The 22,024-nt window shown below is 37.9% G+C and overlaps 4 protein-coding genes and 1 pseudogene across 4 annotated transcripts; 1 reads left to right on the top strand and 4 right to left on the bottom strand.

The window, feature by feature from the left end:
• The first annotated feature begins 70 nt into the window (after positions 1-70).
• On the top strand, positions 71-3,380 carry LOC127502634 (RNA-binding protein 28-like). Its single transcript, XM_051875689.1, has 2 exons — positions 71-134; positions 1,431-3,380. The coding sequence occupies exons 1-2, from the start codon at positions 71-73 to the stop codon at positions 3,365-3,367; spliced, it is 2,001 nt and encodes a 666-aa protein (XP_051731649.1). The 3' UTR covers positions 3,368-3,380.
• A 3,067-nt stretch (positions 3,381-6,447) lies between these two features.
• On the bottom strand, positions 6,448-7,428 carry LOC127502093 (trace amine-associated receptor 13c-like). Its single transcript, XM_051874644.1, has one exon. The coding sequence runs from the start codon at positions 7,426-7,428 to the stop codon at positions 6,448-6,450; it is 981 nt and encodes a 326-aa protein (XP_051730604.1).
• Positions 7,429-11,005: 3,577 nt separating this feature from the next.
• LOC127502449 (trace amine-associated receptor 13c-like) lies at positions 11,006-11,984 on the bottom strand (annotated as a pseudogene).
• Positions 11,985-15,463: 3,479 nt separating this feature from the next.
• Positions 15,464-16,444, bottom strand: LOC127502900 (trace amine-associated receptor 13c-like). The gene has a single exon (XM_051876342.1). The coding sequence runs from the start codon at positions 16,442-16,444 to the stop codon at positions 15,464-15,466; it is 981 nt and encodes a 326-aa protein (XP_051732302.1).
• A 1,868-nt stretch (positions 16,445-18,312) lies between these two features.
• On the bottom strand, positions 18,313-19,290 carry LOC127502902 (trace amine-associated receptor 13c-like). The gene has a single exon (XM_051876345.1). The coding sequence runs from the start codon at positions 19,288-19,290 to the stop codon at positions 18,313-18,315; it is 978 nt and encodes a 325-aa protein (XP_051732305.1).
• Between the last annotated feature and the right edge of the window lie 2,734 nt (positions 19,291-22,024).

The following is a 22,024-nucleotide window of genomic DNA, read 5'->3' as shown; positions in this document are numbered from 1 at the left end:
GCATTTTTTTGAGATCCTCCAATCAGATTGCTAGCAGCTGATCACGTGACTGGCTTGGAGATTTCAGAAGATGGCGGCCTCTCAGCGGCAGTGGATCGAAGAAAAGGAGCGTGAACTTATATCTTTTTACACTGGTAAGTTGTCATGTGTCAACCCAAAACAGGGAATTTACCTAATCTAATGCTTAAAATACCAACAGATGTCCAATTTAATGTGCGTAGGCAGTAGTGATGGGCAAATGAAGCCTCATCAAGCACTGATGCTTTCCCCTCATTGTTCCAAGAAAAGATTCAAAACTTTGAGAGTGTTGAAAACAGCGCCATCTGGTGTTTAGTTAAAAATGTAACAGCCAAAACCCTGTGAAAGAAGCTTTATCGGACGAAGCAGCCACCACATATTTCATAGGCTGCGTCCGAAAACTGGAAAATGCTGCCTTCGGAGGACACATTTCAAGGTAGGAAGGCATCAAGGCACATCCGAATCCAATGTAAGCTTCACTTCCTGTTTCTTGAGATACCTTCCTCTGATCGATTTTTGAAGGCAGCATAGATGTATCCTTCACTGCCTTTGATATCCCACAATCCTGTGCTTTCCATTCTGTGACAGTTAAGCTCGAAAAATAAAGTTGCATTTGCTGGTCAAGTTTGTGTTTAAAAGTACGTTTTTGACCAACATTTTCCACTTTTGATGTTATTTCTAGCGAGAAATTACTATTGTAGTAATTAAATATTTGCTTAGTTATAATCAAAGCTCGCGCTATTTTGCGTTAGATCATTAAACTGTTACGCTGCATCACAAGTCTGTCTGAAATCAGTTTCGTGAGGTGCCTTCATGCACAAACGCTGCCTTACAAGTCATCGAGGCAACAAGTCAGCTGCCTAGGTTTTCGGATGCAGCCATAGTTTCATGTTACGTGCTCAAATAAAAGCCTAAGAGCGCGTGCGCATGCGCGTGTTGAATTTCTCCCCGTGATAAATTAATTTACCCATTAAACTGTGGCATTTAATGCCAGTATGAATATCAATATGATGTAACAGAAGAATAAATATACACATACATATATGAATTGCATATGGCAAATATTTTATTTTCCTGAAATAATTTTGTGACGAGCAGGGCGGGCGAGAGCCGTGGGGGAACGGCGCGAGGCCGGTGACGCGAGAGTTAACGAGCTCCACCTGTGAGGCGCACCGGCCTTGAGTCTCTCACGGAGGAGCTCCGGAAGCATAAAAGGAGGAGCGACGACAGTGAAGGACGAGAGAGGACCAGGCCTGGACTTTATTTTGTTTTATTATGTTTGTGTGGCCGGCAGACGTCCGCGAGGGTCTGCCGGCATTACTTTCGTTTTGTTCTTTGTTTAGTTTATTAAAGTTTGTTTGAATGTTCGCCGGTTCCCGCCTCGTTCTTCCCACATCTTACGAACTGTGTTACATTGGTGCCGAAACCCGGGAAACCTGAGAAACCAACAGAAACCAAAAGTCCTGAAAAGTTTACAGGCATAAAAAAGAAAAATTTAAAAGCTCGACTGATCATCAGAAATCTCAGTTTTAAGTGTGAAGAAGATGATTTGAAGAAGATCTTCTCCAAGTTTGGAACCGTGCTTGAGGCCAACATTCCCTTAAAACCAGATGGGAAGAAGCGAGGTTTTGCATTTGTGCAGTTTAAGTGCATGTCAGAAGCTGGAAAAGCTCTCGCTGCAATGAACCTGAAGGAGATCAAAGACAGAAAGGTGGCTGTGGATTGGGCTATTGCAAAGGACAAGTATCAAGCTACCCAATCAGCGGCTGGAACTATCAAAGAAGAGAATGTGAATTCTGAAGGTGCAGGAGCTGATGGGAATGAAGGTGCCAAGAAAAAGTCTGTATCGCAAGAAGAGAAGGATGACTCCGAGTCAGAGGAAGAGGACGCTTCAGAGGATGATGACGACGACGACAGTGCAGAAAATGAATCTCAGCATACAGATAGTGATGCCAGCGAACCTGATGATGATGATGACGATGATTACGACGATGACGACGATTACGACAATGAGGGAAAAACTCTTCCAAAGAAGAAGAGAGACCCTCTTCCTTCAGATGTGAATGAAGGAAGAACCATCTTCATCAGAAATCTGTCCTTTGACACAGATGAAGAGGGTTTGGAGGAAACTTTGTTGCAGTTTGGCGAGCTAAAATGTGTACGTGTGGTGATGAACGCAGACACAGGATATTCAAAAGGTTGTGCTTTTGCTCAGTTCAAAAGTAAAGAAGCGGCAGAGAAATGTATTGCTGCTGCTGCTCAAGATGAAAAAGAGTTTGGTGGCATTAAGGTTGATGGCAGGAGATTGTACATTTTGCCTGCTGTAAACAGAGAAGATGCTTCAAATTTAAAGGACAAGAAAGTGAAAACTCACACGGGCACCAGGAACCTTTACCTCGCCAGAGAGGGCTTGATTCGTCCTGGATCCAAGGCTGCAGAGGGAGTTTCAGAAACTGACATGGCCAAGAGAACAAGATTTGAGGAGCTGAAAAGGGCAAAGTTAAAGGACGTTAATGTGTATGTGTCTAAAACACGGCTGTGTGTGCATAACCTGCCTAAGAGCGTCCATCAGCCTAAATTTCGCAAGCTCTGCCTTGCCGCCGCTGGTGGTAAAGGCGTCCGCATCACTGAGTGCCGTGTGATGTATGACAAGAAGCCTATTCGGGGTCAGGTGGTCGGTCAATCTCTAGGATATGGCTTTGTGGAGTTTAAAGAGCATGAACAGGCTCTACAAGCACTACGTCACCTCAACAACAACCCAGACATCTTTGGACCTCAAAAGAGACCCATAGTGGAGTTCTCTCTGGAGGATGGTAAGAAGCTGAAACTTAAAGCCATTCGTCTGGAAAACAGCAAGAAGCGACTTAAACAAGTCAGTAGCCAAACAGAAGGGCAGCCGCTACATCCTTCAGGAAAAATGAAAGGTCCCTTGCAGAAAGGAAATGCAGCTAGTGTTGATAAACAGGAGAAGGCACAAGGAAGCCAGTACACTGGGTTTATGACCAAACCAGAGGTGGAGCACGTAGAACTGAAGGATGGCAAAAAACGGCAGAAGGTTCTTCACATGCCTTCACATAGAGGCCCAAAGATCAGGAAACGAGATAAAGGGAAACAACCCATGGTGCAACCCAAGAAACCGAAGAAAGGGCCCAGCAGGAAAGATAGAAATATGTCTACTTTCATTGAGAAACGCAGCATGAACAGTAAACAGAATGGCAAACCTGCGAAGAGAAAGTTTCAGAACAGAGAGGATGCTCGCTTTGACAGTTTGGTGGACCAGTACAAAAAGAAACTAATGGGCAAATCAAACACTAAGACTTTAGTCAAGAAGAGCAAATGGTTCAGCTGAATATATGAGAGAGAGAAGGACTACTGACTGCGGCCCCGCTGGATATGTCTTTTTGAGAGAGAATTGTGAATGATTTATGACCGCTTTGTGCCTGTCTGCACCCCTTTGTTTTTTGCATATGGTGAATTAGTTCAAATAAAGCAGTCAGTAGTCAAGCCGACCCTGTCCTCTTCCTTCCTGAATCCTGAACCTTGCTACAAATTTGTATTCTTCATATTACTTGTATGACTGATTATTGAAAAATGTAATTGAATATGGCCTAAGTCTGAATGAAAACCTACTCATAAAGTAAGATCTGGGGGTTTGAACATTCTGACACGTAATCGCGCACGTGATTGGACATAAGTGAAGCTTCGTTTGTCGTTGGTCACGTGATTTCTACGTTACCAACACAAGCCTCGAATCAAGGCTTCATCTGGCACACCCATTTATACTCGGCACAAGCTCTGTTCAAATGTAACATCACTACTGGGCAGTAATTTAACCATCGAATGTTTTCAGTTAAATACAAAAAAGACGCGTTCCGTTTGACGTCTGTAATGGTGTAGGGCGTACGGCACATGAAAGTAGCTTTTTGATGCGATTGACGCGGGTTAGAATCTGCCTTTTGCCAAACTTTTCCTATCACAAATCAGGTCGGAAAGGCATTTACATTTAATAAAAACAAAGAAAATATTTGAAAAGTTGAAATAAAGTGCCTAACAAGTGTTTATAATAAAGTATTTATTGGATTGGCAATAGATTTGCTCCTCTCTGATTAGTTGCTGCCAACTGTCCGTTGCCCTGTGTCTCACCAGGTTGCCCATTGACGGAAACATTGCCCAGCAACATTGCTCAAAAAGATGGCCCTTGATCATCACCTTAAGTGGTTAAAATTCTAATCTTTAGCTGAACGTGCTGCGTAACACATGAGAATTAACCTCATTGGTTCTCGCATGTCAAGCAAGCATGATTGAGCTTCCGCTTACCACAACTGATGTGTGCGCTGATGAATGTTTATGTGAATAAAAGCCTAAATTATATCTTTTCATCATATAAAGTGATCGTGTCTCTTCAGAAAATTTGGAGTAAATTGCTCAAATCATATGGATTAGTTTTACGATCACTTTATAAACTTTTTGAAGCGTCAAAGTGGTAGTTGTGTGGACTGTCAGTGGAGGAACAGAAATCTCTCAGATTTCATTATAAATATCTTCATTTGTGTTCCGAAAATGAACAAAAGTCTTACGAGTTTGAAACAACATGAGGGTGAGTAAATCATGAAGATTTTTAATTTTTGGGTGAACTAACCCTTTAAGCTGAACTCAAACAGAATGAGTGCAGCAGAGTTTTAGTTCCCATCATGCTTTGCGTCAAACTGAACAAGGACTATAAATGTTGAAAATACGTGTTTTTTTGTGTTTTTGCACAATATTAATATAGGGAGATATGTGTTAGTGTTTAATCTTCTGTTATGTTGGAATTTATAGGGTTTTCTGTTAAGTTGCAGTTTTGCAGGTGGTGAACAGTAGAGCATGTGATTAAGTCGAGGATGGACTAGCTCAGCTGGGTTCATGTAATTATATAGTGATGATCTCTTTTCTAATCATGTTAGCACATGCAAGTGTGCTAATGCTGGTTAGAAACTAGGTGTCAAAGTTTTAACAATGTTTATGTAATTAAAATATATAATTTAAACTAGTCAACATATCAATTAGATTATCATTAGTGTATTTATGTAGCGCAGAATCAATGTGCTGTAAACAGTAGACCAATGAGAGCAGAGTAAGCAGTATAAAGGAGGAGTTTAGAAAGACTGAATCCTTGATCAATCTATTTCAGACACTGCAGATGATGCTGCAGATATATATTATGAGAAAATGTTTTGAAATTTTTCGACCTTGGATGCATGTAAACCTATTGTAGAAACCCTCCAAAACAAAATTAGGAGCCTTTAAAATGCCATAATAGGGGCACTTTAACAGAAAAAAGTTATGTGAACTCATAAACTGATTATTTTAATCAGAAATCAAACATAAATGAGTTACAGCAGATTTCTAGTTCCCAGCATGCTTTGCTTCTGACTGTTAAAGGAGATTAAATGTTAAAATTAAGTGTTATTTTGTGTTTTTTGTTCAAGGTTAAAGGGTTAGTTCTTTCTGACATTTTTTTAATGTTATTTAAAGGGGACGAATTAAAGAATAGAGGTTTATTTACTTTAAACTACTATACAATACTGACTATTATGTATATTAGTCATCATAATACCTGATTTCACCATTTCATTTTATTTACTGGAAATGCATTATTATTTCGAGTGAATGCAATCACTTATAATAGTATTACATATTGTAACAAAATACAAAAACAATATTACAGCAATAAACAAATTGTAAAAACATGAAATAATTTAAAATGTTTATACATTAATGTTTTGTATTACTTAAAAATAATATGATAAGAAATACCAGTTTGCAATATCAAGCAGCATAATAAGCTGTTTTTGTACAGCTAAAAATAACTTGAAGTGGGTGACACCGGATGCCTTGAACATTCAAGTTACAAATGCTGCATCAGCTCTTGTGTTAAAAAATGAGGTGGACAAGTGTCACTTATTACAAACTTTACTGATTCAGTGACAGTGTGCAAGCTATTATGTCTAACACAACTCTATATTTTCAGCAAAGCAGAATTATGAGTATTTCTATGCTGGTGTAACCACTGCCTTGAGCATGAGGGACCAGGATCACAATTTCTGTAATTATGTACAAAAATATTTATAGATAATTGTGCTCTTACTGCCACTAACACTAATTACATAAGTACATACACAGTATATATACAGATATACACACTATATATACAGTATATATACCATTATATTCAACAATTCCTTTTATTACATAGAAATAAGTGAGTTGACGTAAAAGAAAAAAATTCACCCACTCATATTGTTATACAATACTGACATGATTGAAAACAACATATATGTCTTCACAGTCAGGTTTAAAAACAAACCAAAAAAATGAAGGAAAGGCATTAAAGTACAACTGAAATAACGTGGAAAAAAAGAGGAAATTTTTAGTCTTACATTCAGTGACTTATTGCACATTCATCAGGGAGGAGTCTGTATTAAACACTTTAAATGTGAAAATTAATTTTAAGCTTTTCTGAAACCAGGGATAGAATAAGGCATAAATGATGGGATTAATGGTGGAGTTCAGGAAGAAAGATATTACAGTAAGATCTCTGAAATAAAACACGTCAGCATTACTATATGAAACCACTAAAGAACAAATATAATATGGCAGTAAACACAGGAGAAACACAAAGACCAGAATCCCCAGCAGAATCGCAGCTTTTCGCTCTGATTTGTCACTGACTCTGTTTTTAGAGGTGCTGTTGTGAACCTGAAGGGCTCTTATAGCAGTCGCATGTTTCTTAGCAATGACAAAAACATGAGTGTATAATATTATGATGAGTGTACATGGCACAAGAAACACAACCAGGAGATCAATGATGGATGAAACCTCATCTATATTATAAACACATTCTCCTGGACATGTGACATCAGTGAAGTTTCCATTAATGAAGAGAAGAGTGATGTTATAAAGGAGTGAAAACAGCCAGTTAAATAAAGTTGCAATGCAGATCACAGTGGGTGAGATTTTCTCAGAATAAACAAAAGGATAACTTAAAGCCAAAAACCGATCAACTGCTATTAGAGTCACAGTGTGAACAGACACACTTGTTGCTTGAAAATTCACAAATTTTAAAAATGAGCACATCACTGGTCCAAAAATCCAACATGACTCGATGAGCCAAGGCAAATGAAGTGGCATTACAAAAACTCCGACCAGCAGATCAGACACAGCCAAAGAGAGGATGAGGATGTTAGCAGGTGTGTGGAGCTGCTTGAAGTGGCTAACAGAGATGATGACCAGCAGGTTTCCACACACGGTCAGAAGAGCCACAGCTGCTGCGGCCACATACAGAATCACATAGACAGATAAAGAAACAGATCTCTCTGGACAGAAATATTCCTGACAGCCATCAGATTGGTTCACTGCTGTAATATTCATTCTGAAGTACTTGGAAGAAACATCCAAACAGAGTATTGTTCCCTGTTACTTCCTTCATATAAAAAATAAATATAATAAAGATCTCTGAAGATGAAACTCAAGTCACTTCTGGGGGCTCCACAATACCAGATAAAGATGGGCTACAACCTACGCTGCCTTTTATACACTTGACATGTTGACTCTTTCTGAGACCGGCAGCATCAAGGGAGAAGAACATACAGCTGGGAGAACAACTGATTCTGTTCATCCAGAAGAAAAGAGCTGAAGAGTGTCATATAGAACTAAACGTGTGCTTATATAAAGCATATTAAGTGTTCTGCTATTTTGCTTGTAAACAAATCTCTGAACACAGCTAGTTTTCAATGGCCTTTATTAGAGAAAGATAATCTTTAGCCCCAGAATGCTAAAATTACAGCATCTACCAGCAGGGGCTGACTGAGCCACACTAAACAACCAAACCTTCACCTTGAGCTGAACTGGAGGTGGAAAATATAAGAAAAACACAGGACAGCATCTAAAGGCCTGCTCTGTGTCTCGGTCTTTAAGTTACATTTGAACATATTAAGATTTAAGATGTAGATATTTACTTTTAAAATCGTTTTATGAAATCAAATTGTATTTAAATACACACTGAACCTGTATAGACATTGAAATGTAATGTATAGCCTAAACTAAACAAGAAAGAATCTGCTTCATGGTTAGAATTTACTGCAGTAATGTTCACAGTTGAACATGTATTTATCAGTTTGTTTAGCCAATGTTGATTATCCCCCTCAAATGATCATTTTTGGTGGAAATTTTCTTTGGAAGAATACAAAATTGCAAGCTGCTGCAAAAATGTAAGGATTTGTTTAATTTGCATTATGCCTGATTCTTGCGATAGATAGAAACTAGATTGAGGTGTCCCACACTCCACAACAAACATTATGAAAATAACTATAAAAATACAATACAATAGCCCTTTGTAATGTCTTGTTTTGGTTGTTACGGTTTATGTTCTTGTTTTCATGTTCATGTTTCATGTTTATGATTTCATGTCTTTTATTTTGTAATTTTGTTCATGCAGTTTGTGTCATGCTTCCCTTGCTCCTCATGTGCTCCCTTAGTCAATGTGTCATGTTCTGATTGGTTGTATATGGTCATGTGGTTTCTCAGTTCTGTTCTGTTATTTGTTTCCTTTGTTCGTTGTGTCACTTGCCCATTGGCTGCTGTTGTCATGTGTTCCTTATGTTCATGTATTTAAGCCCTCATGTTGCCATTGTTCTCTTGTCTAGCTTTGTCCCTGTATACCACTGTTTGGTGAGTTCCTGTTCCTGTTCCTGTTCTCAAGTTTAGTCAAGCCAAGCCAAGCCAAGCCAAGTCATGTCAAGCCACGTCTTTGTTTTGTATTTAGTTAATGTCTATGTTCAATAAAACTGCACTTGGGTTCTCAACGCTTGCCTCCAGAGGACTATTGTTACAGAAAGCTAGACCGATAATAATGAACCCAGCAGTTCATCTCTTGCATCTTCGTCAGGGCAATCGCCCCATTGAGGAGTATGTGGAGGATTTTTGTGGACTATGTCATCTTGTGGACTTTAATGATGTGGCACTAAAGGGCATTTTTCATTTAGGGTTGAATGAACCAATTTGTTTCCAGTTGCCTGGAGGGAGAATACACTGGTCCCTTGAGGAATATATTGATTATGCACTCTTGCTCAGTGGTTCGTCATTTACTGTAGGTTTTGTGGATGTGGAGCCCCGCGATCCCACAGTACCCTCCATCCCAGAGTGTTTACATGCCCCTACTGTCATGTCTGGAGTTGTTCACATCATGTCTACCAAGCCAGAGACTGTTCACGTCATGCCTGCCACGCCAGGACCTGTTCACGCCATGCCTGCCACGCCAGGACCTGTTCACGCCATGCCTGCCACGCCAGGACCTGTTTATGCCATGCCTGCCAAGCCAGAGAGTGTTCATGTCAAGTCTGCCAAGCCTAAGTTTGTTCATGTCATGCCTGCCACACCTGAGTCTCTTCACAAGATGGCTGCCACACCTGTGTCTTCTGACAAGATGGCCGCTAAGCCTGTGTCTTCTGACAAGATGGCAGCAATGCCTGTGTCTCATGACAAGATGGCCGCAATGCCTGTGTCTTCAGCCAAGATGCCTGCCAAACCAGAGTTTCTTCACATCATGCCTGCCAGACTGTAATGTCTTGTTTTGGTTGTTACGGTTCATGTTCTTGTTTTCATGTTCATGTTTCATGTTTATGATTTCATGTCTTTTATTTTGTAATTTTGTTCATGCAGTTTGTGTCATGCTTCCCTTGCTCCTCATGTGCTCATGTTCTGATTGGTTGTTTATGGTCATGTGGTTTCTCAGTTCTGTTCTGTCATTGGTTCCCTTGTTCCTTGTGTCATTTGCCCATTGGCTGCTGTTGTCATGTTCCCTAAGTTCATGTATTTAAGCCCTCATGTTACCATTGTTCTCTTGTCCAACTTTGTCCCTGTATACCATTGTTTGGTAAGTTTATGTTTCTGTTCAAGTTCATGTTTTCAAGTTTAGTCAAGCCAAGCCAAGTCATGTCAAGCCACGTCTTTGTTTTGTATTTAGTTAATGTCTATGTTGAATAAAACTGCACTTGGGTTCTCAACGCTTGCCTCCAGTGGACTATTGTTACACCCTTATTACGGTATTCATTATTTCCTTGAAACAATTTAAAAATGACACAATAAAAATGCAGTCTATACTGGCGTATGCACAGCCAGCGAATGAGAGGTTTGAAATGTGATCACATGTAGCCTACTCTGGGTCTATAAAATGTGTTTTATGTTTTAAAAGCCCTTCTATCATGGACATGGTTTGAACCTGTTTTATTCAAATTACTATCCGCAGCAAGTGCTCCATCATTTAGAATATAGACCTATTGAATCATCAACATTAACAATTTAAGAACAAATTTATGCCGCTACTCGCCTGTTGTGAATCCGGCGGAAACTTTGTGGGAGAACTTTTTCTGAACACAAATACGCCAATCAGATAAAGTATTACTGAATGTGACCCATTATTTTTTTACCCACATATTCCCTTTGGCTTGAATTGATTCACAAATTGTGACTCGAGTTGACTCTTTTAATGAAACGAGTTGTCAGTTTGAATGATTCTAACCAGTGATTCTAAGAAATATTAGAAGCTCTGAATCCACCAGAGCTTTTAAGATGTGACCAAATTACTGAAAATATTATTATGTATAAGGCCTGGTTTGGGATACTTATAATCCATGGGTGTTTATATAACAATATGTAGTACAAAAAGAAAAAATTCACATAGGCTACTGAGACTGAGATATAACACAAAATGGCAAAAGTGTATAGGCTATGTTTTAGTACTCTGCTATTGGAGCCTATTGTTAAAAAAGATCAATGTGTGATAACTGAACTGTATTTCGGTAATTTGAGGAAATTCAATAGCTGTTTTGTAGTCAAGACTCATGTTTAATATGACAAAATAATGTACATTAATCTATAGACAAAGTATATATATGAAAATAAACAACAGGAGAAAAGAGGGGAAACATTCTGTCTTACATTCAGTGACTTATTGCACATTCATCAGGGAGGAGTCTTTATTAAACACTTTAAATGTGAAAATTAATTTTAAGCTTTTCTGAAACCAGGGATAGAATAAGGCATAAATGATGGGATTAATGGTGGAGTTTAGGAAAAAACATATTACAGCAACATCTCTGACATAAAACACGTCAGCATTATATGAAACCACTAAGGAACAAATATAATATGGCAGTAAACACAGGAGAAACACAAAAACCAGAATCCCCAGCAGAATCGCAGCTTTTCGCTCTGATTTGTCACTGACTCTGTTTTTAGAGGTGCTGTTGTGAACCTGAAGGGCTCTTATAGCAGTCACATGTTTCTTAACAATGACAAAAACATGAGTGTATAATATTATGATGAGTGTACATGGCATAAGAAACACAACCAGGAGATCAATGAGGGATGAAACCTCATCTACAATAAAAACACATTCTCCTGGACATGTGACATCAGTGAAGTTTCCATTAATGAAGAGAAGAGTGAAGTTATAAAGGAGTGAAAACAGCCAGTTACATAAAGTTGCAATGCAGATCACAGTGGGTGAGATTGTCTCTGAATAAAAAAAAGGATAACTTAAAGCCAAAAACCGATCAACTGCTATTAGAGTCACAGTGTGAACAGACACGCTTGTTGCTTGAAAATTCACAAATTTTAAAAATGAGCACATCACTGGTCCAGAAGTCCAACATGACTCGATGAGCCCAGACAAATAAAGTGGCATCACAAAAACTCCGACCAACAGATCAGACACAGCCAAAGAGAGGATGAGGATGTTAGCAGGTGTGTGGAGCTGCTTGAAGTGACTAACAGAGATGATGACCAGCAGGTTTCCACACACGGTCAGAAGAGCCACAGCTGCTGCAGGCCACATACAGAATCACATAGACAGATAAAGAAACAGATCTCTCTGGACAGAAATATTCCTGACAGCCATCAGATTGGTTCATTGCTGTGAGATTCATTCTGAAGTACTTGGAAGAAACATCCAAACAGAGTATTGTTCCCTGTTACTTCCTTCATATAAAAAATAAATATAATAAAGATCTCTGAAGATGAAACTCAAGTCACTTCTGGGGGCTCCACAATACCAGATAAAGATGGGCTACAACCTACGCTGCCTTTTATACACTTGACATGTTGACTCTTTCTGAGACCGGCAGCATCAAGGGAGAAGAACATACAGCTGGGAGAACAACTGATTCTGTTCATTCAGAAGAAAAGAGCTGAAGAGTGTCATATAGAACTAAACATGTGCTTATATAAAGCATAATAAGTGTTCTGCTATTTTGCTTGTAAACAAATCTCTGTCTGAACACAGCTAGTTTTCAATGGCCTTCATTAGAGAAAGATAATCTTTAGCCCCAGAATGATATAATTACAGCATCTACCAGCAGGGGCTGACTGAGCCACACTAAACAACCAAAGCTTCACCTTGAGCTGAACTGGAGGTGGAAAATATAAGAAGAACACAGGACAGCATCTATAGGCCGGCTCTGTGTCTCTTTCTTTAAGTTACATTTGAACATATTAAGATTTAAGACGTTGATATTTACTTTTAAAATCGTTTTATGAAATCAAATTGTATTTAAATACACATTGAACCTGTATACACATTGAAAATATATTTATTCTTTAGCCTAAACTAAACAAGAAAGAATCTGCTTCATAGTTCAATGGCCAGTCCAGCCCTGCTCACTTTACAATAGAATTTACTGCAGTGGCAGTTGCACATGTATTTATCAGTTTGTCTGATCTTTTTTTGATTAGCCATCGTTGATTATCCCCCTCAAATGATCTTTTTTGGTGGGAATTTTCTTTGGACACATACAAAATTGCAAGCTGCTGCAAAAATGTGGGAATTGGATGAATTTGCATTATGCCTGATTCTTGCGATAGATAGAAACTAGATTGAGGTGTCCCACACTCCACAACAAACATTATGAACATTAAAAACGCAGTCTGTATTAGCGTATTTGTACAGCCAGCAAATGAGAGGTTTGAAATACGATCACGTGTACTCTGGGTTCATATAAAATTTGTTTAGCCTATTATGTTTTAAATGTCCTTCTATCATGGACATGGTTTGAACCTGTTTTATTCAAATTACTATCCGCGGCAAGTGCTCCCTCATTTAGAATATAGACCTATTGAATCATCAACATTAACAATTTAAGAACAAATTTATGCCGCTACTCGCCTGTTGTGAATCCGGCGGAAACTTTGCGGGAGAACTATTTCTGAACACAAATATTTAAATCAGAGAAAGTATTAGCCTACTGAATGTGACCCATTATTTTTTACCCTCATATTCCCTTTGGCTTAATTTGATTCACAAATTGTGACTCGAGTTGACTCTTTTAATGAAACGAGTTGTCAGTTTTAATGATTCTAACAAGTGATTCTAAGAAATATTAGAAGCTCTGAATCCACCAGAGCTTTTATTATGTGACCAGATTACTGAAATTATTATGTACTGTATAAGGCCTGGTTTGGGATGGGTGTTTACAAAATGGAGTACAAAAAGAAAAAAGGTTCACATAGCCTATACACTTTCTACAGTCAGTGTGAACAGACACTCTTGTTGCTTTAAAATTCGCAAACTTTAAAAATGAGCACATCACTTGTCCTGAAATCCAACAAGACTCGATGAGCCAAGACAAATAAAGTGGCATCACAAAAACTCCGACCAGCAGATCAGACACAGCCAAAGAGAGGATGAGGATGTTAGCAGGTGTGTGGAGCTTCTTGAAGTGACTAACAGAGATGATTTATTTCTTTACACTTTATAAAAAATTGGTCCCCCCAATGTTCAAGACTATGTCCTTGTTTTTGAGTAACAATAAAAATGACATGACAAAAACGCAGCCTGTACAGATGCATTCACAGCCAGCAAATTAGAGGTTCCAAATATGATTACGTGAAACATAAAAAACTGTTTATTGTGTTTTAGCTGGTTTTGGGAACGGCGCACTTTTGCTTTACTTGAGGAATGTTCAGCGACAAACTATGTGAAATTAATAACGAGCATAATAATATTAAATAATTTAACCAGAGTTTTGATCCTGGGTAGTATGTGAATCAGGCCACTACATGATGACTACCATCACCAATTAGTAACCTTAATTGTCAAATTACATTTTCTCTAGCATTTTTGCCATAACAAATGTGCTTTAGAAACACATAGTTAAAGCAGCCAGAGAAAAACTAAAGGCGGGTGCACACTGTGGGATTTTGGCCACGATTTGGTTGTCTGAGACTAATTTTGAGAATCCTAAAACATTCCTGTAATCCTAGGCTAAAATCTGTAGTCTTTGATCGCTAGTTTGACATGTTCAAATTTGCGATCAAATTTTTACCTCTGACAAGCCATGATCAAAATTAACACTAGAGATTTCTTTGTTAGCCACTAATTCAGTCCCGCATCTAATGCAGCTCACAGTCGCCAAACGCGTATGGGTTGATGTACAAGTTTTCATGTATGCGTCCATTTTTAACACATCTTCACTGTCGCACAGTCTGACATAATGGTTTTTCAGTGAAAAAGTCAAGGATCAAGAGGCCAAATAAAGGAAACACTGATCTCCATAATGGTGACTTTATTATTTTCAATAAAACATCAACATCTAAACCTCTGTTAATTCTCAATAATAACTTTTGTATGTAAGAAATAGTCAAACTGTATTGTAATAAGTGAAGATGCTGAGATCACGAGAGATCTGTTAGTGTTTAATGTTCTGTTTGGATTAAAAGGGTTTCTGTATTGTCCGAGTTTTGTGGGTCACCATTGTGCTGAAGAGTAAAGCCTGTGCTTCAGTCCAGGATGGGTAAAAAAAAAAAAAGAATGTTTTGCATGAATGCTGCATGTTGCTTTATATCAAAAGCAGTAACTGTGTAATCACTAATGCACTAATTACATTAGCTCATGCATATTGCTATTGCTAGCTTCGGTTAACATTTTACAGTGACAGTATTTAATCATAATAATTAAGGAAATATCTGTAAAAATTGTTTTTCTGTAAAACGTATAATGAAAATTTATATCAACATTTTTGCATTTTATTCAAATTAGGATGTTTTACATTATTTTTTTATGGTTTTTGTTCGGCAGCCATAGCTGCCAGTCAGTTGACAATTTTTTTTTTTTTTTTACAGTATAGGCCTATTATATGTGCAAGGCCAATGTAATGTTTGTGACACATGAAGCAGCTATAATCTGGTGTTCACATTACAACATGTTAGACGACAACCCTTACGAGTCTGTCAAAAACGTCAATGTGTTAAATATACTCTATTTCTGCAATAGTTGAGGAAATATTCAATAGATGTTTTATAGTCTAGACCCATGTTTAATATGACAAAATAACGTAGAAAAATACATTGACCTAGACATGCAAAACATGATAAAAAAAGAGAAGAAACATTTTGTCTTACATTCAATGGCTCACATCACATTCATCAGACAGGAACCTTTATTAAACACTTTAAATGTGAAAATTAATTGTAAGCTTTTCTGAAACCAGGGATAGAATAAGGCATAAATTATGGGATTAATAGTGGAGTTCAGGAAGAAAAATATTACAGCAACATCTCTGACATGAAACACGTCATCATTACTGTATGGAATCACTAAAGAACAAATATAATAAGGCAGTAAACACAGGAGAAACACAAAGACCAGAATCCCCAGCAGAATCGCAGCTTTTCGCTCTGATTTGTCACTGACTCTGTTTTTAGAGGTGCTGTTGTGAACCTGAAGGGCTCTTATAGCAGTCACATGTTTCTTAACAATGACAAAAACATGAGTGTATAATATTATGATGAGTGTACATGGCATAAGAAACACAATCAAGAGATCAACGATGGATGAAACCCCATCAATATTATAAACACATTCTCCTGGACACATGACATCAGTGAAGTTTCCATTAATGAAGAGAAGAGTGAAGTTATAAAAGAGTGAAAACAACCAGTTAAATAAAGTGGCAATGCAGATCACAGTGGGTGAGATTTTCTCAGAGTAAACGAAAGGTGAGCGTAAAGCCAAAAACCGATCAACTGCGATTAGAGCCACAGTGTGAACAGACACACTTGTCGCAAGAAAAGTCACAAAATTGAAAACCAAGCACATCACTGGTCCAGAAATCCAACATGACTCAATCAGCAAAATCAAGTGAAATGGCATCACAAAAAGTCCTGTAAGGAGATCAGACACAGCCAAAGAGAGGATGAGGATGTTAGCAGGTGTGTGGAGCTGCTTGAAGTGACTAACAGAGATGATGACCAGCAGGTTTCCACACACGGTCAGAAGAGCCACAGCTGCTGCGGCCACATACAGAATCACATAGACAGATAAAGAAACAGATCTCTCTGGACAGAAATATTCCTGACAGCCATCAGATTGGTTCACTGCTGTTATATTCATTCTGAAGTACTTAGAAGAAACATCCAAACAGAGTATTGTTCCCTGTTACTTCCTTCATATAAAAAATAAATATAATAAAGATCTCTGAAGATGAAACTCAAGTCACTTCTGGGGGCTCCACAATACCAGATAAAGATGGGCTACAACCTACGCTGCCTTTTATAAACTTAACATCTTGACTCTTTCTGAGACCGGCAGCATCAAGGGAGAAGAACATACAGCTGGGAGAACAACTGATTCTGTTCATCCAGAAGAAAAGAGCTGAAGAGTGTCATATAGAACTAAACATGTGCTTATATAAAGCATATTAAATGTTCTGCTGTTTTGCTTGTAAACAAATCTCTGAACAAAGCTAGTTTTCAATGGCCTTTATTAGAGAAAGATAATCTTTAGCCCCAGAATGCTGAAATTACAGCATCTACCAGCAGGGGCTGACTGAGCCACACTAAACAACCAAACCTTCACCTTGAGCTGAACTGGAGGTGGACAAAATAAGAAGAACACAGGACAGCATCTATAGGCCGGCTCTGTGTCTCTTTCTTTAAATTACATTTGAACATATTAAGTCTTAAGATGTTCATATTTACTTTTAAAATCATTCTATGAAATCAAATTGTATTTAAATACACACTGAACCTGTATACACATTGAAAATATATTTATTCTTTAGCCTAAACTAAACAAGAAAGAATCTGCTTCATAGTTCAATGGCCAGTCCAGCCCTGCTCACTTTACAATAGAATTTACTGCAGTGGCAGTTGAACATGTATTTATCAGTTTGTCTGATCTCTTTTTGATTAGCCAACGTTGATTATCCCCCTCAAATTGCCTTATTTGGTGGGAATTTTCTTTGGAAAAATACAAAATTGCCAGCTGCTGCAAAATGTGAGGATTTGTTGAATTTGCACTATGCCTGATTCTTGTGATAGATAGAAACTAGATTGAAGTGTCCTACACTCCACAACAAACATTATGAAAATAGCCATAAAAATACAATACAATAACCCTTATTGAAGTATTCATTATTTCCTTGTAACAATTTAAAAATGACACAATAAATGCAGTCTGTATTAGCGTATGCACAGCCAGCAAATGAGAGGTTTGAAATGTGATCACATGTATCCTACTCTGGGTCTATTTAAAATTTGTTTATTATGTTTTAAAAGCCCTTCTATCATGGACATGGTTTGAACCTGTTTTATTCAAATCTTTGGTGCCGCTCCCTCATTTAGAATATAGGCCTATTGAATCATCAACATTAACAATATAAGAACAAATTTATGCGGCTACTCGCCTGTTGTGAATCCGGCGGGAACTTTTTCTGTGCACAAATATGCAAATCAGAGAAAGTATTACTGAATGCAACCCATTATTTTTTACCCTCATGTTCCCTTTGGCTTAATTTGATTCACAAATTGTGACTTGAGTTGACTCTTTTAATGAAACGAGTTGTCAGTTTGAATGATTCTAACCAGTGATTCTAAGAAATATTAGAAGCTCTGAATCCACCAGAGCTTTTATGATGTGACCAAATTACTGAAATTATTATTATGTATAAGGCCTGGTTTGGGATACTTACAATCCAAAAAGAAAAAAAGTTCACATACACTTTTGCCATTTTGTGCTATATCTCAGTCTCAGTAGGCTATATTTTAGTACTCTACTATTGGAGCCTGTTGTCAAAAAAGGTCAATGTGTGATAACTGAACTGTAATTTCGGTAATTTGAGGAAATTCAATAGCTGTTTTGTAGTCAAGACTCATGTTTAATATCACAAAATAATGTACATTAACCTATAGACAAAGTATATGTATGAAAATAAACAACAGCAGAAAAGAGGGGAAACATTCTGTCTTACATTCAGTGACTTATTGCACATTCATCAGGGAGGAGTCTTTATTAAACACTTTAAATGTGAAAATTAATTTTAAGCTTTTCTGAAACCAGGGATAGAATAAGGCATAAATGATGGGATTAATGGTGGAGTTTAGGAAAAAACATATTACAGCAACATCTCTGACATAAAACACGTCAGCATTATATGAAACCACTAAGGAACAAATATAATATGGCAGTAAACACAGGAGAAACACAAAGACCAGAATCCCCAGCAGAATCGCAGCTTTTCGCTCTGATTTGTCACTGACTCTGTTTTTAGAGGTGCTGTTGTGAACCTGAAGGGCTCTTATAGCAGTCGCATGTTTCTTAGCAATGACAAAAACATGAGTGTATAATATTATGATGAGTGTACATGGCATAAGAAACACAATCAGGAGATCAATGAGGGATGAAACCTCATCTACAAAAGAAACACATTCTCCTGGACATGTGACATCAGTGAAGTTTCCATTAATGAAGAGAAGAGTGAAGTTATAAAAGAGTGAAAACAGCCAGTTACATAAAGTTGCAATGCAGATCACAGTGGGTGAGATTTTCTCAGAATAAACAAAAGGATAACTTAAAGCCAAAAACCGATCAACTGCGATTAGAGCCACAGTGTGAACAGACACACTTGTTGCTTGAAAATTCGCAAATTTTAAAAATGAGCACATCACTTGTCCAGAAATCCAACATGACTCGATGAGCCAAGACAAATAAAGTGGCATTACAAAAACTCCGACCAGCAGATCAGACACAGCCAAAGAGAGGATGAGGATGTTAGCAGGTGTGTGGAGCTGCTTGAAGTGACTAACAGAGATGATGACCAGCAGGTTTCCACACACGGTCAGAAGAGCCACAGCTGCTGCGGCCACATACAGAATCACATAGACAGATAAAGAAACAGATCTCTCTGGACAGAAATATTCCTGACAGCCATCAGATTGGTTCATTGCTGTGAGATTCATTCTGAAGTACTTCGAAGAAACATCCAAACATAGTGTTATTCCCTTCAAATAAAGTTCAATGTATACATAACCACAGATCTCTGAAGATGCTATTTGTCTCTCCAACAGCTCTGAACTGAAACACAGTCACTCCTGGAGGCTCCACAATAAAGATGTGCTACAATCTATGCTGCCTTTTATACACTTGACGTTGACTCTTTCCAAGACCGGCAGCATCAAGGGAGGAGAATATACAGCTGAGATTAGTGTCACATAAAATTCATATAAAACATAGGCTAAATGGGCTTATATGAAATGTATAAAATCAAAAACTATGAAACAGTGAAAAAAATTAAATGCAAATATTATCATCAAATAGTTCAAACGGATTATTTCCCAACTAGAATTAGAGGTACAGAATTTCCTTTACTGCTTTATTTCTTTACGCTTTATGAAAAATTGATCCCCCAAATGTTCAAGACTATGTCCTTGTTTTTGAGTAACAATAAAAATGACATGACAAAAACGCAGCCTGTACAGATGCATTCACAGCCAGCAAATTAGAGGTTCCAAATATGATTACGTGAAACATAAAAAACTGTTTATTGTGTTTTAGCTGGTTTTGGGAACGGCGCACTTTTGCTTTACTTTAAGAACGTTCAGCGACAAACTACAGTATGTGAAATTAATAACGAGCATAATAATATTAAATAATTTAACCAGAGTTTTGATCCTGGGTAGTATGTGAATCAGGCCACTACATGATGACTACCAACACCAATTAGTAACCATAATCATCGGATTACATTTTCTCTAGCATTTTTGCCATAACAAATGTGCTTTAGAAACACACAGTTAAAGGATTAGCTCACTTCTGAATGAAAATTTCCTGATAATTTATTCACCCCCATGTCATCCAAGATGTTCATGTCTTTCTTTCTTCAGTCGAAAAGAAATTAAGGTTTCTGAGGAAAACATTCCAGGATTCTCCTCTATACAGTGGACTTCAGTGTGATTCACCGGATTGAAGGTGCAAATTTCAGTTTCAGTGCAGCTTTAAAGGGCTCTACATGATCCCAGATGAAGAATAAGGGTCTTGTCTAGTGAAACGATCAGTCATTTTTAAAAAAAAAATAAATGTATATACTTTTTAACCACAAATGCTCCTTTTGCTCTGCTCTGCGATGCACCACGATGCATTACGTTGAAAGGTCATGCGTAATGTAGGCGGAACAGTCGTACAGTCTGACATAAATGACAGCTGAGATCCGACAGTGTGACATGAGGATCATGTTCGTACAGTCTGACAAGCAACAATTGCAAAGGACTATTATAAATCGCACAGTGTGGCTTAATGTGAAAAAGTCAAGGATCAAGAGCCTGAATAAAACAAACACCAATCTCCATAATGGTGACTTCAAACTTTATTATCTTCAATAAACATCAACATCTAAACCTCTGTTAATTCTCAATAATAACTTTTATATGTAAGACATTGTCAAACTGTATTGTAATAAGTGAAGATGCTGAGATCTTGAGAGATCTGTTAGTGTTTAATGTTCTGTTTGGATTAAAAGGGTTTCTGTATTGTTTGAGTTTTGTGGGTCACCATTGTGCTGAAGAGTAAAGCCTGTGCTTCAGTCCAGGATGGGCCCAAAAAAGATGTTATGCTGCATGTTGGTTATTTAAAAGGCAGTAACTGTGTAATCACTAATGCACTAATTACATTAGCTCATGCATGTTGCTATTGCTAGCTTCGGTTAACATTTTACAGTGAAAGTGTTTGATCATAATAATTAAGGAAATAAATGTTTTTCTGTAAAACGTATAATGAAAATTTCTGTAAACATGTTTGCATTTTATTTAAATTAGGATATTTTACATTCATTTTACAGTTTTTGTTTGGTAGTTGTAGCTGCCAGTCATTTGACCATTTTTTTTTTTTACAGTGTAGGTGATAGAGCTGGCCTCACTAACACCTCTTCCAGCAGCGACCTAGTCTTCCTAGGCGGTCTCCCATCCAGGTACTGCCCAGGCCTCGACCATGCTTAGCTTTAGTGGGTGTGCAGGCGAAAGCTTCAGGCTGATCGCTACTGGCTTGTGCTGCTGGTTTCCTCAAGCGTCCCATATACATCTGGCCCAGAGCTTTCCAGGCATAGACCAGCATGACTGTCTTTTACATGTTGTTCATTGGCATTTAGTTTCTCATCTCAACTATGTTATGCACAAAGGCACATCATATATGTAAGTAGTAGCTGACAACTGGCCGTTGAATTATTAGAAAAATAATGCACACCTGATGGTAATGCGGCCATGATATGAAGTATTATCTTTTACAGAAGCTCAGCTTCTGTGAATAGTAAATCCCACCTCCTATGACTTGATTGTCTATCTTAAGCATTTTGACATGGACAAGCGCTGTTAGACCACTGCGATGTAAAACCTGTCCTAGTCAAATGTAATAAATGAAATTAGTTGTAACAAACTGTAACAAATTTGCCTAATACCAGACTATGGCCTACGTTGGCCACCAACGAATGATGTCTACTTTGTCGACATGTTGAGAAGATGCTGTTTTCTGTGCTGCGGAAGCAAATCCACTTTGCATGCACTTCCAAAGGATGAGGACTCATGCTCAAATTGATACAGTAAAACCAATGTCATTGTTACTGTTCATATCACTGGGTATCAAGAGCAGAGGAAGCCTCTGCAGCTGAAATTCAGATATGGTAATGGACGTTTTGTTTCCGACATG

This window comes from Ctenopharyngodon idella, chromosome 20 (genome assembly GCF_019924925.1).
Source record: "Ctenopharyngodon idella isolate HZGC_01 chromosome 20, HZGC01, whole genome shotgun sequence".
Lineage (NCBI taxonomy): Eukaryota > Metazoa > Chordata > Actinopteri > Cypriniformes > Xenocyprididae > Ctenopharyngodon > Ctenopharyngodon idella.
The sequence above is the reverse complement of the archived record's forward strand: the minus strand, read 5'-3'. Positions and strand labels throughout refer to the sequence as shown.